The sequence below is a fragment of the Chiroxiphia lanceolata genome, chromosome Z (genome assembly GCF_009829145.1).
Source record: "Chiroxiphia lanceolata isolate bChiLan1 chromosome Z, bChiLan1.pri, whole genome shotgun sequence".
Taxonomy (NCBI): Eukaryota; Metazoa; Chordata; class Aves; order Passeriformes; family Pipridae; genus Chiroxiphia; species Chiroxiphia lanceolata.
Window position 1 is genome coordinate 11,566,102 of NC_045671.1, and position 19,325 is coordinate 11,585,426.

At 37.9% G+C, this 19,325-nt stretch overlaps 1 protein-coding gene across 2 annotated transcripts in view; it reads right to left on the reverse strand.

The window, feature by feature from the left end:
- Positions 1 to 1,155: 1,155 nt before the first annotated feature.
- The window catches only part of RANBP3L (RAN binding protein 3 like), a 33,449-nt gene continuing 15,279 nt past the window's right edge, over positions 1,156 to 19,325 (reverse strand). For both annotated transcript variants that reach the window (XM_032676570.1, XM_032676571.1), the window contains 8 exons: positions 18,397 to 18,500; positions 14,585 to 14,669; positions 13,204 to 13,303; positions 11,989 to 12,119; positions 10,935 to 11,055; positions 10,208 to 10,350; positions 8,634 to 8,826; positions 1,156 to 3,615 (listed from right to left, as the gene is read on the reverse strand). In XM_032676570.1, coding sequence (XP_032532461.1) covers positions 3,572 to 3,615; positions 8,634 to 8,826; positions 10,208 to 10,350; positions 10,935 to 11,055; positions 11,989 to 12,119; positions 13,204 to 13,303; positions 14,585 to 14,669; positions 18,397 to 18,500 — 921 coding nt within the window. In that variant the 3' untranslated portion in view covers positions 1,156 to 3,571. The remainder of the gene's footprint in view (positions 3,616 to 8,633; positions 8,827 to 10,207; positions 10,351 to 10,934; positions 11,056 to 11,988; positions 12,120 to 13,203; positions 13,304 to 14,584; positions 14,670 to 18,396; positions 18,501 to 19,325) is intronic.

Sequence of the window (19,325 nt, forward strand, 5' to 3'; positions counted from 1 at the left end):
ACTCCTTGCTTATGCAAAACAAACTACTCCATCGCTGAATTGGACTAATACAATTGACTTCAACATTTCAAAAGCAATTTGAATATGCTCAAAGTGCTGCATATACATTGTCCTGTAAGAATAATTTTAGTGTTTGTAAAAGACAGCTCAGGAATCTCCACTTTTCAGACAGACAACTGATGTAGAGTGAGCCTTTCTAGATTTTCCTGCCAGCGTTCCCCAGTGGCAAGCTCTCTAAAACCCAGCTAGGAAAAAGAGGATGCTCTTTCCCTCCCTGTCTATGTTGTACCAGCTGTCACTAGCACTGAAAACGATATCAAATGTGCTAAAGATTTTCCCTGTACTCATTCATTCAGTAGAGACATTGTGAAACTCTTGACTTCATACACTTTACCAAAACTAGTTCAGAGGTCACTAAAGAGCATGACATATAAACTTGAGGGACAAGATTTATCAAGAGATACAAATGCCTCCAGAACACAAAGTAAGACATTCAGGCTATTCCATCCAGGCAGATTTTGCTACAAATTCATAATCTTAGTAGCAAATATCTGCATATGTATCATTATTATTAGGAATTGTTAGTTTTTCCTTCCTTTGAAAATTAGTATCGCATGAATACATAATATCTTCCAGCTCTGCATCCCTTATGTATATAAATTAATCACTAAGGTCTGTTAGAAATAAATAAATAACATTTATCTAAAGAAAAAAAATTAATGATATCTAGTTTCATATGGATTTAGGTCAAAGCCCTACACCCCTCTTCAGGCCACAGTAATCCCAGGTCCCATCCGTCCATGGTTTATTTCTCCTCCTTCCCAGAGTATGCTGCAGCTTGTTCAGAAGCAGGAATGCACCACTCAGCCCCACAAGCATCACAGAAAATACCCTGAAACTTTTTCCTCAAAGAATGCCTTTCTCTGACTTCTGTCACTCAGCAACTCCCAATTTTCATTAAGAAGTTAAATTGTTTTAGAGCTTTCTAGCTCGTGTCCAATTTTTCTGAAACTGAACTATGTGCTCAGTGTGGGTCTGACACATGATTAAATCTTGCTTCCTTAGGAAAGCAGGCTAGAGATTCTGCAGCATGGAAGGAACTGTCTGTAGGAAGCTCTAATTGGGCTGTAGATAAGACTACTAGTTACATGGAAATTAAAGCAGTAAGAAAATTGTTTATTTTTCAGGCATAGAAATTGCTCCAGCTGTCACAAAGTGACAAATTTACATTTTTTAAACCAAGTTAATATATTACATAATAGCACACCTTCAGTTTTGAGAAACAATGAATTTTAGTGCAGTGAGACTAAAGAGAATAAATTATTAGGATGTCTACAGCAAAAATTTGTTCTCTATTAGCACAGTATACAGTCTTTTAAAAATAGTTAAACATGTCTTCCTTCTCAGCTTTTAGGACATGTAGCTTTGTGTTTGAGTGTGTGTGCACATGAGCGTGTGTGTTTGTGTGTATGCTTGTGTATATATGGAACGATCTTGGGAAGAGGCAGATCTAAAGAGTGTTTATTTATAAGTCTTGTTCCTTACCCTGCAGGAACATATTACAAAGTTTAAGTCCCATGTCTGCAAAAGTTCTATTATGCCTGCCTTGGGCCACTCCTTCATTTGCCAAGGATTTTACAGCTGTAGTAGAACTTGGATATCATGACATTCACGTGCTTAAATCCTGTTTCACAGGCGGCTTTGATTATCAGGACAGACTTTGAAATCAAACTCTGCATTCTGTGCACAGCCAGCTGAACTCCAGGGCAAAGTTATCACCGTGACCTGTTGCTAAATACATAGGACTGCAGTGTTTTACAACTGCATGAGTTTTTATAACACAGAGCTTTGTTCCTGAGGATGAGTTGCAGCAATGAAATATGAAGGTCGGTGATGCAAATATTGTCGTGGTCAGGACACAATGTACAGCTAGATATGGAAAAAACTGGTTTTGTTATTGGCAGACTGAGTTTCACTATTAGACACAGGTGGTCTGTTGTGAAGCACTCCCCTGTTCCTGAAGGCAAAAATCAAGTTCCATTTAAGTTTACTGTCATCCAGATGCTAAATCAATGTCAAACAAGTGCTTTGGCAGGCCATTCAGGATTTGGTGTAATCCAGATGCTAGTTTGGTTTCATCTGGATGCCAATATTGACAGGGCACTGAGAATTCAGGAAGAAATAAGTATTGTTCCAGCTTCATGCATTCATTATGTTCAGATGAGAAGACTAAATTATAATTTAACTCTTCAAATGTGATGAAGCTTTTTAGATGTAGAAATCCTTACAATTACCTTAATTAAAAGGACTTGAGATACTTCAGAATATTGTTTTAGCTCTGAAGATGACAAACAATACAAAAGGCATCAGGGAGCTGCAGCAGAGACATTATAGACATATTTTCTTTATCTTTTAACAGAATGAAAACACAGCGCATAAGTGTTGTCTCTTACTGTGCACAGGCTTATGAATCATCCTGTAAATCTTAATTCACAGATGACATTAGGGGAAACTGTTTTTATCTAATTCCTCATGTAAATGGTTAGGTAGAAGGCAGTAGTTTGTGGAATCACTTTTACAGAGCAATCGTGTATTGAGCACTGCTGGGATAATTGCACACATTAGGATGTGTAACATACTCATCTATATCAATGAATGATGATGTTTAGGGATAGCTACAGCTAAGGCAGAAGTAATCTCATATAATCTTACACGTTTAAGGGAATTTTTTTTTTGCAGATACTCAGCTGTACTGTGCATAAATTTATTTGTGTATATCAAATTCACAGTTAATAGTGCAAGTGCTTGTTTTGTGCAACTAGAAAGGTGTTCATGAGTGCAAGCACATACACTGTTACATTTTAAAGTTCACATGCCCCCTAGAACTGGCTTGAAGCTCTTCATGCTGAATTCTTCTGGTGCTTATGGCTGAAAAGGCAGATCATGGTTTTTGCCCTTAGACAAAATTCTACAGCCAATATACAATTCCAGATATTTTCAAAACACACTGTAAAAAACCTCTTATGTGAAGACTGGCCTTGGTCATGCTCAACTGCCACTCCCAGTTTTGCTTGTATGTGCTTACAAATGGGATACTGAATGTTACCATACAATTTTAAATAAATGTTTTCAGTGAAGCCCAATTTAAAGCTTTCCAAATGTATCTTTTAAATAGCAAATGAAAAGTAACAAGCAGTTCACATATATTATTAGTTCATGCTTATATGATATTATCCATCAATATGATGAATAAACATTTATTCCCTATAAAATTCCTTACTCTAATAATGCATCTAAATATATTTCATTCTAAAATCAGAAGTAATTATAACCGTTCTTGACTACTGGAAGTCATTCACATCCCAGTGCAAAGCAGGCTGTTTATAATCCCCAATAGTGCATCTCAAGTTCTTTCTTAATATGTTAACTTAAGCTGTGCCTAAAATTAATCCTTACTTAAAAGTCATAAAGTACAACACATCTGATTTCCTCCCTCCAGGGGCTGATGAGTCAGCCTAGACATTATGGGAAGATGAGTTCCCAGCTGAGCTGTTGTAACCTCTGGGAGATGTCATGAGCAGACAACGGGCTGCCTGCGGTTCCATCTAGAATGATCTGAAAAAGAATTAAAAAAAATAAATCTTGCTTATTTGAGCATATTCATGTTTTGAAACAATCCAGCATTTCATAATACCAAAGCAGTAGGTTAAAGTTTGGATATGATCAGTTTCTGGTTTAGGTAAATAGCTAACTAGATAACACAGGATTATTCACAAATATTTGACCATGTGAATAGTGAATGAAACCTGTGACCCTCCACGTCAATAAAGACAAGAACATAAGGACTAAGAAATCTGATGTCTAGGTAGGACAATGTGCCTGGCATGCAAATCATCTCGCTCTGTATAGGGAACACTGTCTTAAGACTTCATTACAGATGCTCAGAAAACTGTGAGAAATACAATATATCTTAAAATAACTCATTGGTTATGACCGAGTAGTAGTGCCTAATCTCTATGATTTTGCACCAAAACATAGGAACCACTCCTACCTATAGCCCCATACTATTCTACTGCTGTGAGTGACATTTCATACTCCCCTGCAAAAGAAATGCCTTATGTCCCTCCAGGAGTATTTTTTCTTTCTAAATACTAATGTAGTTAGACTTTAAGGGCCTTCTGCTAATTTTGATGAACACCATGGACCTGTTTCTAAATGTAAACAAAGTGCATTCCTTTGTAGCAAGGAATCTCCTCATGTTTGTGAAGAGAACATGGAAAAAAATGTGTCAGAGTGTCAGAAGCAATGAGTAAGAGTTTCAGAGACATCTTAGTCACTTATGGATCTAAGTAGTGACTTCTGATCCCTGCTACTTAGGTGTAGCTTCTGATCCCTGGCAAGCTTAGTGTTGTGGCCTAATCCATGTTCTGACAGGATGAATTTCGGAGCCTGACATAGGTTCCTTGTTTTTTTGTGCTGCCAGTGGAAAGAGATGAGCACCCTGTGAGGGTTGTGCAGTGTCTGCATTGCAGAGCTGTCTATCCAGTAACTGTATAAGGAATTTACACATGTTAACAGTGCAACGCAGTGGTCCTACAGACTGAATGTGTAGCTGCCTGAAGTCATGGTGCTTAGAAAACAGGAGTCAGAAGATTTTGTACAGCTCACTGACAGGGGTCTGCCAACGTATAGAGAAGCCCCAAATTGATGGTTCAGATACAGTAACAAAGCTGGCGGAAGCAGTGACAAGTCTGACATTATGCTCCTCGTTGCAGAACACACCCGGGACACAGAGCTGGTAGGTCCTCTTTATCCACAGGTGTAGGTACCACTGCTTGCCTACAAGGAGAACATGCTTCCTTACTAGGTTATTCCATATGTCTGGCTAAGGGTATTTCTCTATTTTGTTTGTTGAAGTGGATCTTCCAGACAGCAAAGAGTGTCCAAAACCAGGAAAAACTAAAGGGGAGATTTCCTTTCTGGTATTTCCCTCAGAAGGGAAGGAACCACTCTTGGTCCAGTCATTCACACATTGTCATGTCAGCATTTTTCACAGCTTTATTTGTTAAATTAAATAGTGAAAAAAAATTCAAACGTGGAATAAAGAATTCTACTGATTTCTCCTCAGCTAGATATTATGAAGACTACTGGAGGCAAACATAATTACACTAACTAGCAAAGAAATTAGTTAACAATGAAAGAAATAGAACAAGAAGAGATTTACTTGACTTTGGTCAGCCTAGAAGTTTACTGTCTAGTCTAAATTCATTTCCACAGCTCACTTTGTAGTCAGAGGGAAAAGACAAATACTTTCCAGAGTTATTGATCCCATCCACTCTCAAAATCTATTTAAAGATTACTTGTTCTGTTTCTCTCCACTTAGATTAACAGAACAATTTGTTTGCAAAAATATTCAAGCTGCAACTGAATGTATAAAAATATCAGGCACAGCAACTTATTCTTTATGGACTTCATGAAATCTCTACTTGAAAGTAAAGCAATTCAACTAAGAATTTAAAAAATACTGGAATAAATATCTATACTGAATTTGTTAAATCATAGAAATATCTCTACTATCTTACACATTGCCCTAACATTAACATCCTGTAGATGTTAAAGAATTCTGTGTAAAAAAATCTTACAGCAAAGTCTTGCAAACATACAGAATCATTTCAATGTCTACAGTGCTTCACTTATTATGTACATCACATTTGCTTTCTTCTTCACTCTCAAGCGCTAATTATTATAAAAATAATATAATTATCTAATTTTTCATGTCTTTTATAGTGTCCTGAAATACATAGCATCATCTAGGGTACTCTATGAGTTCAGTTTAATAAAAAAGAAATTGCTATATTAAGAAAACTATCATTGGGGATTTTGAGACAAAGATAGAATGGAATGAAATTAAATGCAGACATTCCTTCTAAATTCTTGTATTTGTAAGAAATATGCAAAGAAACAGTCACTGAAGACTTATGCTTCTTACGACTTATGTACTGTTAAGGAGAAGTAATCTCTGAAACTGAGCTATATCAATCAAAAATGACTTATTCATAACACCCTTCAATGAAAATCAAAGCATGAAAACTAAAGATTTAAACAAGTGCTCTTAAATATACAGGATCTGATCTCTTGCATCTAAATGGACATTTCTATGCTGATATTTAAAACTGACCTCATCCTGTCCAAAACCCATGAGGCTTATTTTCCTTCTTATGTTTCTTTTGGAAATGAGGGTTCCGGGGACATATGTAAGATGTGAGTGTCTGAAGGTAAAGTGTCTTGGGTACTAGTAACTGAAATGTATGCAAAATTAAAACCTTGTGGCTCTGAAAATAATAGAAGATATTAAGATAAGCAAGAAATGCTAGAAGCCATTAAAAAAGCACTTGAAAGGGACTGTTAGAACTTCTGTCAGTAACAGAACATAAATGAAAGACAGATGCTTAAACTAAAAGGTCAAGAATAAACAGTACCCCACACATTTCAGAACGTGTTTGCTGGCTGTGATCTGGATATTCCTATCAGAAGTCTCTGCAAATCAAAATAAATATTTAACTTGTAAATCTGTGTTCCTACACTGCTTTGACATTCCCTTTCCCCTCTTTTTTTTTTCCCCCCTAAAAGAACAAAGAGTTCTTATCATCAATAATCCTGGAAAGGAATCAAGCTCACTCCAGAGTTTCCAAGTTACCAGAAACTCTTTGTAAAAGGGCAGTATAGGCTATTTAGAAATTACAGAGGGAATGCTTGATTATCTGGGAGCAATCTAAGGAGTTCTCTGAGCCAACAATGTTCCCATTTCCTAAACAGAGAAAAGGTATTTCTGAGAGAATGGTGTGTGTAAGAGCATCATGCTTTGTTTAGAGCACTGAATGCTACTGAAATGTAGTTAAACAACAATCAGTATTGGGAACAAGCACTGTAAACTGCAGTCTATTTGACTAAATAGATTGCAGAAAGGGACCCGGGGGTCCTGGTCAATGGCAAGTTGAATATGAGTGAGCAGTGCCCTGGCAGCCAGGAGGGCCAACCATGTCCTGGAGGGCATCAGGCAAAGCATCACCAGCTGGGCGAGGGAGGGGATTGTCCTGCTCTACTCTGTCCTTGGGAGGCCTCATCTGGAATATTGTGTGCAGTTTGGGGCACCACAATATAAAAAACATATAAAAATATTAGAGAGTGTATCAGGAGGAGGCCAACCAAGGTGAAGAAAGGTCTTGAGGAAAAGCCTTATGAGAAGCAGCTGAGGCCACTTGGTCTGTTCAGCCTGGAGAAGAGGATGCTGAGGGGAGACCTCATTACAGTTATGACTTCCTTGTGAGGGGAAGAGGAGGGGCAGGCACTGATCTCTTTGGTGACCAGTGACAGGACCTGAGGGAATGGTGTGAAATTGTGTCAGGGGAGGTTTAGGTTGGATATCAGGAAAAGGTTCTTCCCCCAGAGGGTGTTTGGGCACTGGAACAGGCTCCCCAGGGCAGTGGTCACAGCACCAAGCCTGACAGAGTTCAAGAATCGTTTGGACAATGCTCGCATGCACATGGTGGGACTCTTTGGTTGTTCTATGCAAGGACAGTCGTTGGACTCAATAATATTTAGGGATCCCTTCCAACTCAGGACATTCCATGATTCTATGATAAAGGAAAAAAAATTAATTTCCTTAAGGAAAACAGTACTTATAGCCATTACTGTCCATGACTTGACTGTAGTTGTCCATTGACAACTACTTGAATAGTTGTTGAAAGGAAGGTTTTAAATATAAGGACAATATGTTACCTAGGTGCAGAGGGAAACTAAGCTGTGACCTACAGCTCAAACATGCCTGATGTAGCCCATCTGTTAGAAAATAAAACATAATTGGCAGCTTCCTGTATCCACTGTAGCAGTTTGACACAAGCAAGTGAATTTGCTCCAGAAACGTGACTTGTCTTTTGCTAAAATAGAAGAGCTTTTAAGTCTAACAGCTGTTTCTGCCTTGCTTTCTGCAAATGTGACCCCAGCTCTGTTGTGAGCTGTATTAACAGAAGGATTAAGTCATTAATATCTTATCTTTTATATCTTGTTTTAGTGTCATTTTTCGTTTTGAGGAACCTACATTTTTGTCATGTTGAAGAAAGCCAGCAAAACTAGTGTGTAAATCCTGCAAATTTCCTAGTGAGGTGTTTGTTTCAGCTGATCAAGAATCAGTGTTTTAAATGAAGTTAATCACTACATAATAAATACCTTAATAAACATATTGTGCTTCAGGCTATTAGTAACAACCTAAGCACTGATGTGAATGGACTCACCTTTCACTTACTCAAGGCAAAACTGATACTCAATATCTCTAGTCGTTTCTACTGAAATATACTGAAGAAACATTTAGGTAAAATTTGATAATATTAAATTCCTTAAACCTCAGCCTTTTGTTAAAAGAGTATTCCACTGCTATAAATCTGTGGATACTTGAGCTGTCATTTTAATAACACTAAGTCAAAATACCAAAAGGAATTACCCCATTCTAACTGAAAAAGAGTTATCTGTAACAGATGAAAGTTATAGTCAGCATGAAAAGCAAAAGGCCTGATTTTCATTCTTGTAATGAAATACCCTGAAAGGATTACAGCATCTCCAGGAAAACTTCTGCTTACCAGATCCGCTGCTGCTCACTGGAGTTATTTTTTCATCATCTTCATCATCACTATCACAATTTAATGGCTGAAAAGCTATTTCTGACTCTGCATCTGCTTGATTAGCATCTAGCTCTTGCTCAGCAAAGCTTCTCAATGCCACAAGGCGATGATGTATTGCTGCATACAGGTCTTCAGTGTCTTTTGAGCCTGCCTGCAGAATATAAAATGCATACAGTCCAAACTAACTGAGAAAAATCTCAGTTTTTCACAGAAGATCTGACTGAGAAGTTTAAAAAAATAATGAAAGAGTTGTATTTTGTCCTTTTTAATCAAAGCATCCATTTCAGATTCACACTAATAATTAATATCCAAATATAAATTTAAATACAGATAACATCAAGTTTCTGTAAGTGGTCTGAGTTTTATAATATGTAGCTGTTGATTATTTTCTCTATAGTTACAAGACAAATAAGTTTAAAAATTATTTTCCCTGAAAAATGGCTCAGTTTGCATGGAGTACTTGATATTCCAAATGATTCCTGAGTATGATTCTAGAAGTAAGAAAGCACTGAAATGTTAATATATGCAGTCACTAGATGGATACTACAGGGGTGGATACCAGCCACTTCAGTGAGTGGAGAAGCAGCTTACTGCAACCCTTGCCACACCCATACAGCTGTCATACATCTTCATCATGTCTATTTTTACTGCCCAGAAGTGCCAGGACAGAATTTGTGGAACATCTCTATAGACTAGAAAAACTGTGCAGCACCTCTGGAAATCAGGACATTTATAATTCTTACATGCAGACAAGCAGTCCAGCACAGCTGTATTTAAGTCAGTCCTGGTCTGGAAGTGACAGACTTACAGTGCTTGCATATACAGTGCATGGTGCTTTGCTTGTGTATGACATGTGACACTTCCTGGAAATGACAATTTATTTTTCTTGCCTGGGAGGCTGAATCCTTCCTAGAAAGGTCTATTAGGGAGACTGTAAACATCCTTAAAATCATATGGATGTTCTCACTTTCTAATCTAGGACATATGTGCTATTTATTTGTAAATAAGTCCAGCACATTTCCATCCCCAGCTTAGCCCTTGCTGGACAAAACCAGGGTTCGCAAGACTATTGTCTTACATAAGGTGATTTGCAAACTCTGTGTTCTTCTCAGTTGAGAAATGGAGGTCCTACACCAGATGGATTATTGCAAGCACTGTGCTGGGAACCATGGCAGAAAACTGTTGCCTTTTACCAGAGTAACTTAGAAACAAGTAACTACTTGTGTAGAAATTCTTACAGTACTGCTTTCATAAAAAAGAGTAATTGATGCATATTACTGGAATGATATCCATTGCATCAGTTGCTATGTGAGCCAGAGTCGGGACATGTCTGTCCTAAGGCCATATCCCATCAGCACACCTAGTTTTTCGAAATACCAAAGGAGAGCACTTCTAACACATTCCGTAATAAAAGCCATGTAATAGCTAACCTAAGCACAGCATGAAGGCCATTTGTTAAAACCAACCTTCAGCAAGTCTTCAGAATCCTAGATGAACAGTGGATTTGGGTGGAGTTTTTATGTCCTGCTTACCTGAGTTAGAAACACTTGAACAGAGTGGTCCTCTTGGTCTGTTGCAGTGAAGCACAGGCTCTTTCTGTTTGCTCTTTTTATAACCATTTGTTCCCAGAGTCGGGTGTTGAGAATCAGTCTCAAGCTGCCTTGATTTCGCATAACTGAAATAAGAAGGTTTATATGATAAGATATTGGAACCATCTTAATTTTTACTGCAGCACTTTTTTCTAACACTTGTATACAAGTAATATTTTCATCAATTATTCTTTTTAATTTGGTCTAAAACCCTGGTGAGATTTATTTTTTTGTTATTTTTTTAAATACCCAGATATATCAGTTTCTTTCAATACACTGCCACACAAAGGAAATAAATAATCTGCTGAAACTGTGTAATGACAGCCCAGTAAAAACAACATTACAGAAGTGTCTTGAAAAGTGTTCCAGGAAAAGCAGAATCAACAAAGAGCAAACTGTCAGACTGGTGACTGAGCTGAAGACACATTGCAGCAGAAGTGCACACAACCTAACAACATATGCAAGTGTGGTTGTGTAAACCAAGTGAAAAATGCCCACTGCCTCAGTCCGTAACACAGCAAACATTATCAGGTAAAAAGATTCTCAGCAACTTGACTTAAATAAAACTAGCTTCTCAGTTTTAAATGATCTGAAATAAGCATATTCTGGCCAACATTAGTACAAGTTACTTGGCATTTTGTGCACGGGGTACTTGTTATTTCATTCTTACTTAGCCTTGACTGCAACATTCCATGTTTGCTGCTTGAAGTGTCATTAAGCCTCAGGGATCCCCTGCCTCTTTCAGTCCAGGTTAAAGAAAGCTTATTAAATACAAAGAGTTTGCAGTTGATCTGAAAGAGAAATACTTGATGAAAATTGCCAGCCAATACTGGTTTTATTGGTTCCAAAACTTTATGGTTTTAAACTTTTGATATGGCTTTTGATACATCCATATGCATGTATACAAAGATAGACAAATAGATATATCACGATTGTTACCTAAAATGAAATGGCTCCTAAATCTGTGCTAAATACTTTGCTCACCATGGAAAGCATTCACCATGAATTTGAGTTTACTTTTTCAATTATTTCATCTTCATTAATTTTTCATCTGTAATATCCACCAACACAGCTGAATTTGGTGCAAGTGTTCTACAGCCTGATTCCCTCAATCAATACAAACATTATGCGACCTGGAATACCAGTACCACTACTAGAAGCGTACTGTTCCAAAGAGAGTAAAACTTTCATATTCTGGCAAGACAGAAGAATTAACCAAAGATAAAATGATGCTAAGATTTTTTAAATCATATGCACCATTGCTCTTTTCTGAGAAAATAGCATTTTGAAGAATAGGAAGATATGTCCTGCCAGGTTGGAAAAATAATTGATATTTTAGATGAACTATAAAACAAATTGGTTTAAAAACACATTGCTTTTTTTCCCAAAAAAGTTTTGTTATAGAACTCATCTTTACTCAAATCACTTCCAATTTTGAAGCTTTAGTTACTGATGGTATACTGTGTGGATGCTTGTAAAATACCACTATAGAATGAAATTCTGAAGAAGTCACTTACTGAAAGGGACTATAAAATGAAGAAATATAATATGAAAATGAAAATACCAGCCTACAGGAAAATGGATAACCTGAGGCATACCTCAAAAAAGGTGAAAAATTAAAATATAAGATGAAGTTATTTTCAGATTGTTTCAATCTGTAATAGATCTAGATGTTCTTTTGAACAACAAAACTGCTCACCATCAAGGCTTTATGTAATACACACCTGCAATACATTGTGTTCTGCTTCTTCTCCAGTTATAACTTCAACTTTATCTAACAGGATTTTCTCCATTGGCTTGGAAATAAAAGCAGCTGCCGATTCAATTAGTGTTGCATTTCTTAACAAAGCTCTTTCTGTAGGGGAAAAAAAAAGGAAATCCTTTCTGTACAGGGAATATTTTAGGATAACAAAACTAGCACACAGGATGCCCTGTGACCTCCATAATACCTGTGTTGTCGGACATTATTTAGTGTTACTAATAAGTTTTTGGCCAAAGCAATAAACAGACGAGAAAAAGAAAAAGGCTGGAATACAAAATGCCTCACAAAACAGGCTCATTCTCAATTGAACAGGGCTGTATGCAATTGCAGAAGTTTGTCCATAGAGAAACAGGCAGAAACAAGGCCTAAATAACGAGAAGATGATTTTCCAAAATATTGGAAATATTGTATCTGTTATATTGCTTTGCAGATTAATACAGAAGGAAAGACACATCCCAATATTCAGAATAGTAATATGTATGCAACAAATATTTGACAGGAACACAGAAGGACAAGATTTGACAGGAACAACATTGTTGAAAAATTTTGTCTGTTTGCATAATCTATATACATTTTCCGTAGGATTTTTTTTAACTTGTAAGAATACATGAAACCAGAGGATCCAATGCAACCATTAAAACAGAGGGGTACAAAAATTTGCAAGAGGGCTCAAGATAGGGTCTCCTTGGGATTCCCTCACAACCTAGATTTACATGGCTTCCCTAGTAGAAAATCTCACATCAGAGTCACAAACAACCCCTGAAATCTGTCTGTACAGGACTTTCAGTCCTACAACTAGAATCCAACATAATGAGGTAATTTATGTGAGCAGTTGCAAAATACAAGCAGGAGACAGCTTAAAACTGAAGTTCAAAAAGGTGGTCCATAAGGTATTCTTAAAATTCACTGCATTTTTTTTCAAAAAATAAATAATAATCTGTACTAAATAATGATAATCTATAAAACTCTATAATTTTCTGAGTAACTTAGATCATGCATTCTGAAGTTAGGCCAGTTCACGACATAAAATATAGATGCTTTCTGAACACAGATTTTGGCACATACTGCAAGCTGGAGAATAGATGAACGTTATTGACCACTGCTCATTTGACATCCTCTAAAATACAGTGAAACATGAGAATAAAACTAATTGTACTTGTTTGCTGAGTATGCTTACTTGTTTGTGGACTAACATAAGAAGATCCTATGTACATGGATGTTATTTCTCCTTTGTATAAATCAGCTTCATTACACAGCTTGGGGTGCTTCCCAGGACTCTGGAAAAACATGGTGGAAATAAGAATTCCTACTTAAATAAAATGGGTAAGTTACTTTATACCAAATAGAACACTGAATCATTTAATGCATGCTAAACTGCAATTTTAATATCATCAGAGTAAAAACTGATGGACATGATACAATTTCAGTCTCTAGAGAAAGTAATTTTATTATCATAAAATCAGTACCTCATTCTTCTACCAAGAAGAATGGCCTTTCTCTATGGATCCTAGACTAGGATTTAAATTCACTGAAGAACTAGAATGTTGAAGTACCACCTAATTTCCAGTTCAAGCACTGAAGTCCCAAAAGAGTAGTTTAAAACTCCCAGACAAACTTAACTTTTCCATCACTTTCAGGTTTTGCAGATAAAGGTTCTTAGGCATGTCTAAATAAATGCTTCTGTCTCCTGACAATGCTCAGTGGTTCAATTCCTACTATTCCTATCCTTTCAGAAGTCATAACCCAGACCTATGGTTGCCAACATTTTGCACTGGCAGATATGCATACTGTTTTCATTCTACTTCTATTGGAAACTGAATTTCAATTCCATTTTCAATGGCGCAGTCCTCAGCTTGGGAACCACCTTTTAGTGCTAGTGCCCTTCAGGACTTGATCCATTAAGCTGTCCCACAAGTGTGCCCAATATGCTTTAGCAATGACACTATCTAGGATGGGTGTCCAATTTTTCGCTCCTACTTATTTATCACAGGATCATAGAATGGCCTGGGTTGGAAGGGACCTTAAAGATCATTTCATTCCAACCCACTGCCATGGACAGGGGCACCTTTTACTAGAACAGGTTGCTCAAAGCCCCATCCAACTTTGCCTTGAACACTTCCAGGGATGGGGAAGCCACAGCTTCTCTGAGCAACCTGTGCCAAGGCCTGACCATCCTCAGAGTAAAGAATTTTTTCCTAATATCTAATATAAACCATCTCCCTTGTCCTGTCACTACAAGCCCTTGTAAATAGTCTCTCTCCATCTCTTTTGCAGGTTCCCTTCAGGTATCCTATCTCTTCAGAGTTATGATGCAAATTAATTATACAGTGGTAGGGACCACATTCCTTATTTCATGTTGTGTGTGTTTTACATGGAATATCTAAAACCCTAAATATCTATAAAAATCCTTTTCAGGTCAAAAAACGAGCAAAATAGAAGTGCATATTGGTCCATCTTTAAAAGAACAGGAGCAGCTAAAAAGAATCAATATCTGAAAAATTTATACGCTTAATTACATTAACCTTGATAAAAAGTATGCTGCCATTTACAGATCTTACCAAAACTCTTTCGACCATGTTTTCCCCAAACACAAAGTCAGAACTGCCACTGGTTTTTACACTTCTTTCTTCAAGCAACTGACTTCTGTGGGAACAAAATAGCAGAAGAATGTTATTTAGGATAATTTAAAGCTTTTTAAAGATTTCCCACACCTAACATTAAAGACAAAAAATGACCATGTAAGCAATTCTCTCGTTAAGAGAATCTGAGAATATTCTCTGTGTAACACTTCACAAAAGGAACAGAAAGTATCACACTGCATTTCATGAAGATTATTGAGGATGTTCCTTAAAAGCAAAGAACAAAAAGCAAAACAACATGCCTTTTCCTCCTCAGGGAAGTGTCTTACCGCAGAAACTTTAATGAGTTACTTTTGTTTCCAGCTTTCCCTTTGTGGGAAGGTTTGGGAAGGTTTGGGAAGGTTAGGGAAGGGAAGGTTTGGGAAGGTTTGGGAAGGGCGGGGCAGGGCAGGGCAGGGCAGGGCAAGGAAAGGAAGGGAAGGGAAGGGAAGGGAAGGGAAGGGAAGGGAAGGGAAGGGAAGGGAAGGGAAGGGAAGGGAAGGGAAGGGAAGGGAAGGGAAGGGAAGGGAAGGGAAGGGAAGGGAAGGGAAGGGAAGGGAAGGGAAGGGAAGGGAAGGGAATACGTGCAATCCTTTGGTATTGGACAACTGTAGTTTTGGGATTAAATTCAAGAATATTCTAATATAAATGGAGATGTGGTTTGACCTGCTAATTACAAACTCACTTTGACATTAACATGGTCCATTTTTTGTAAAAGTCACTAGAAAAGTCCTTGTAAACTTCTTTATGTAGAAGTTGTCTCTGATGCTGGTTTGCTTTTTCTTTTTTTTTTTTTTTGTCACATTCTGTTCCAGAAGGATGACTTGGCAGGAAGACAATCTGATATTGTGTCACAAACTGCATACTTCAGCACCACTTACTTCTCTTTCACATTGTTTATCATTCTTGGGAGGGTTTAACAGCACATATGTCATTCAGAGGATATTCCTGTTAATAAGCTGTGCTTTGTTGACAGAACTTTGATAATTACCTCTAAAACATAGTTTCTGTGTTCACGACTGCAGTGTGCTTGAAATCTCTTCAAGTATAAAGGGCTTACCAAACATTACCTATCTCCATTTTACACTTAATGAAAAAAATGTTCCTTAACACTCTCATGCTTGGTGTGTTGCTAAGACTAAGAGCAAAAATTAAAGAGAGAAATCAGAAAATACATCTCTTTTTGTCCTTGAAGCGTCCTATACATATTTTGGGCCATGAAGAGGGAATCTGAAGTGTACTTAAATTAATGAGTTTCTTATCCTTAAACACACCCCTATCTAAAATTCAGTGAATTTTGATCAGTTTCCATCCTGAAGTTTCATCTGCTACTTCTGTGCTGCTCTGGTAGCAACTTCCTAAGGACAGCACACCAAAGGAGCCAAAAAACAGGAACTAGAGGCTTGTTTCAAAGAAATAATGTGGGAAATGGATTTTGATTATTTTCAGAAATGTAAGAAAAAATTAATCAGTGCAGAATCTTTATTTTTTGAGACAGTTAACTGGAAGGACCAGCCTTAAAATGCTATTAAAAGCTCAATACCCTTATGCTGCTGCATAGCAAGAACAAAGTGTACCAGGGATGACATTACCATGGAGATGCAAAATAAAGTCACTGAATTCAAGGCATGATCACTAACAAGGAACAATGTACAGTGCTAGCCTTGAACCCTCTCATTTTCCAAGCAAATCCTTGTGCAAAGCTGAATACATGACCAGAAGGCTGTTTTCCCAGCACTGTATTTCTGTCACTTGTGACACAAGATTTCCAAACTTTTAATCAGAATCAAGCAACTGCAAATTTCTCTTTTTCAGTTCATTACTACAGCCAGCCCAGGAAATAAAACTGGTGGTGGTTTCCTGGGACATGGACAACTGCAGCAACTGCAGAGGGCTTACAAGCCATTTCTATCTCTCCACAGAACCATATCATATAGAGAACAAGTGGAAGAGGAGAGAAAGTGAGAGAGATGTCTGCAGGCAGCAGCAATCCCTGCTGTTATATGTCTCTGCATTTAATTTTGTAAAGAAATGTCAGTAGTAATGCCTTGATTGAAAATCAAAAACAAACCTAAAAAGATATTTTCTTAGCAATGATCTGCTTGCAGTGTTCACTACTGTTTAGCATGTATGTGGAGTTTAATAAAATTGTTTGTTATTTATGAGAAAACAGCTCTGCTAGAAAGATTTTACTTAAGAATTTTAAAGCATCAGTCACTTAATACATATCAGAAGAATGGCACTTACACCCTCCTGCAATCTCAGAAGAGCAGTAAGCACTGGTTGTAATTAAATTGGTTTTCAACCGTCAAATAAACTGACATTTACCCCAATGGCAATATACAGAATTAATGAGGCCCAAACACCACAGATTAGCAATTTCTCTTTTAAAAAAAAGAAAAGCACCTTTAACTTGTCAACACTGAAACACCGCATTGCATTTCTCTATCTACTTCAGAAGAGAAAGTTACTCACCTATCTTTACCTAGGTACTGTGCAGGTGACAGAAGGTAAGTAGATCAAAAGTATCAATACAAACTGATTTAGCTTTTCCAATATGTGCATTACCATCATTCTGAATCTGCTAAAAATCCAGTGTACTGTGTGGCTCCATGTTGTCCTCACAGGGCATCATCACAGCGTTAATTATAATAAAAAGGGACAGGCTGGCTCTTCCAAAATCACAGTGAGCATCCACCCTCTAATGATGTTCTTTTTGTGGATAAGCATTAAGAATGTAAGTTGTTTGTGCATCTAAAAATCCCTTTTCTCCTCAGAACCCTGGCATTGTGCATCCCAACCTTTTATCTGTGGCCCATCCAGCCCTGTAGAAGACTGGCACAGCCTCCTTTGCAATTAACATATTTTCCCCCTTCTTTTGGTGGGAAGGGCAATTAGGCAACATCACAAATCTGTTATCTGTGGCCCTAGGAATTTTAAAAAGTCATTCTGTCATCACAACTGATATCAGAGGGATTCCTGATGCTCACAGTTTCCATGTAAATAACCCTAATCAACCATCAGCAAGCAGTATTAATACCCACAAGATCACCTGCTGACACTAAACTGGCTAACCACAGACCTAATATTCTCACAAGCCAGTCTTCAGAAGGAGGCAATAGCCCACTTTTGCAACAGTATGAGCTTTTTCATTCCCATACAGTGTCAAGAGGGTGGGGTAACATCACAGTCCAAGGAAGTCATCTTCCCCACACAGAAATTATAAAGTCTGTGCTTCACAGAAACGCCAGCCTATCACAGTCATCACAGCTTGCTATTTGTGCCAGAAGCACCATATTCTGTGAACAGAAGTAGAGTGTCAATTGAAGCAGTCACCTGGTCTTCCAAATCAATCTTGTATGTTTTTCTCTGTGCCTCTTGGGTCCAATATGCTGACATATTTTAGTAGTTTCTCAAAAGATTGAAACTTCCTGAGTTTCTTTACACTTTTTTATGAGGTGTAGTAGATATGCAATCAAAAGAGAGATAGCAAACCGAACAGTCTCTGGCTTGGTGGTTGCTAGTGAGAAGCAAACTGTCCCACAGAGATTAATTCCAGTCTGGAGTCCATTTTTATGGCATGTGAAGCTCATGTTAGCACAAGCAAAGATTGGCACCACACACAAACACCACTGAACTCTGCGTGGGTGTGGATAACATTGGTTTAGTACTATGTTAGACATGTAGGATGAAAGGGCATGCCATCAGCCAAGTGATAAAATTATGCAGAATTATAATAAATAAAAACTTACTGTGCTGTTTGAGAGCTAGAAAGATTTCTGGTAGTAGATGACCTCGCTGCTCTTTTGGAACTTGCTGAATTCTCAGCTGAGGAATAAGAGCTGTCTTCAAATAGCTAGGAATAATAAAACCAGATCGAGTAATTAGACCTTGTGTATTTTCTGCTTAAACAGATTTTCTAGAATCCAGGCACTGATATATAGATAGACAGACAGCTATAGATACAGGTAGTTACAGGTAGATATGTGGTAGTTGGCAGAGCTTCCTCCAGTGCCCTGAATTAAATGTTAAAATCTCACTTTCTAAACAAACAAAATCCAGAAGACCCCACAGAACCCTCACATCAGAAAGGTGGGACAGCCTGCAGAGAAGACACGTTTTTACAAAGACATTCATCATGTCTTTGGGAAGGGCTCTACCCACATTCGTTACAAGCGCACTGGTGACTAAAAAGGCCAATACGAGACAGGCGTGTCCGGTTGCAAAAGGCACAGCAGAAAGACTCCTTAGGTGGTATATTCTGCAAGGCACGATTCTTTCTGCGTTGTCTTTTCTCCTCGAGAGTGATCCTGCATGCGTTCTCAAAAGCATCAGCAGTGTTATAGATGGTGTGTCTCCAGACCTCCCAATTGGAGGCCAGAGTAGACCAGTGATGAAGATCAATATGGCCAAGGCTGAGATGTTGTTTCAGGGAGTCCTTGTATCTTTTCTTCGGGGCTCCTCTCTTGCGGCAGCCAGTGGCAAGTTCACCATAAAGCAAGATCTTAGGGAGGCGGTGGTCCTTCATCCTTGAGATGTGCCCTGCCCAACGCAGCTGTGTTCTCATCAACATGGCCTCAATACTTGTGACTGCTGCTTGTTCTAGAACAGATGTATTGGTCACATAGTCTGACCAGTGGATGTTTAGGATTGTGCGGAGACAGCGTTGATGGAAGTGTTC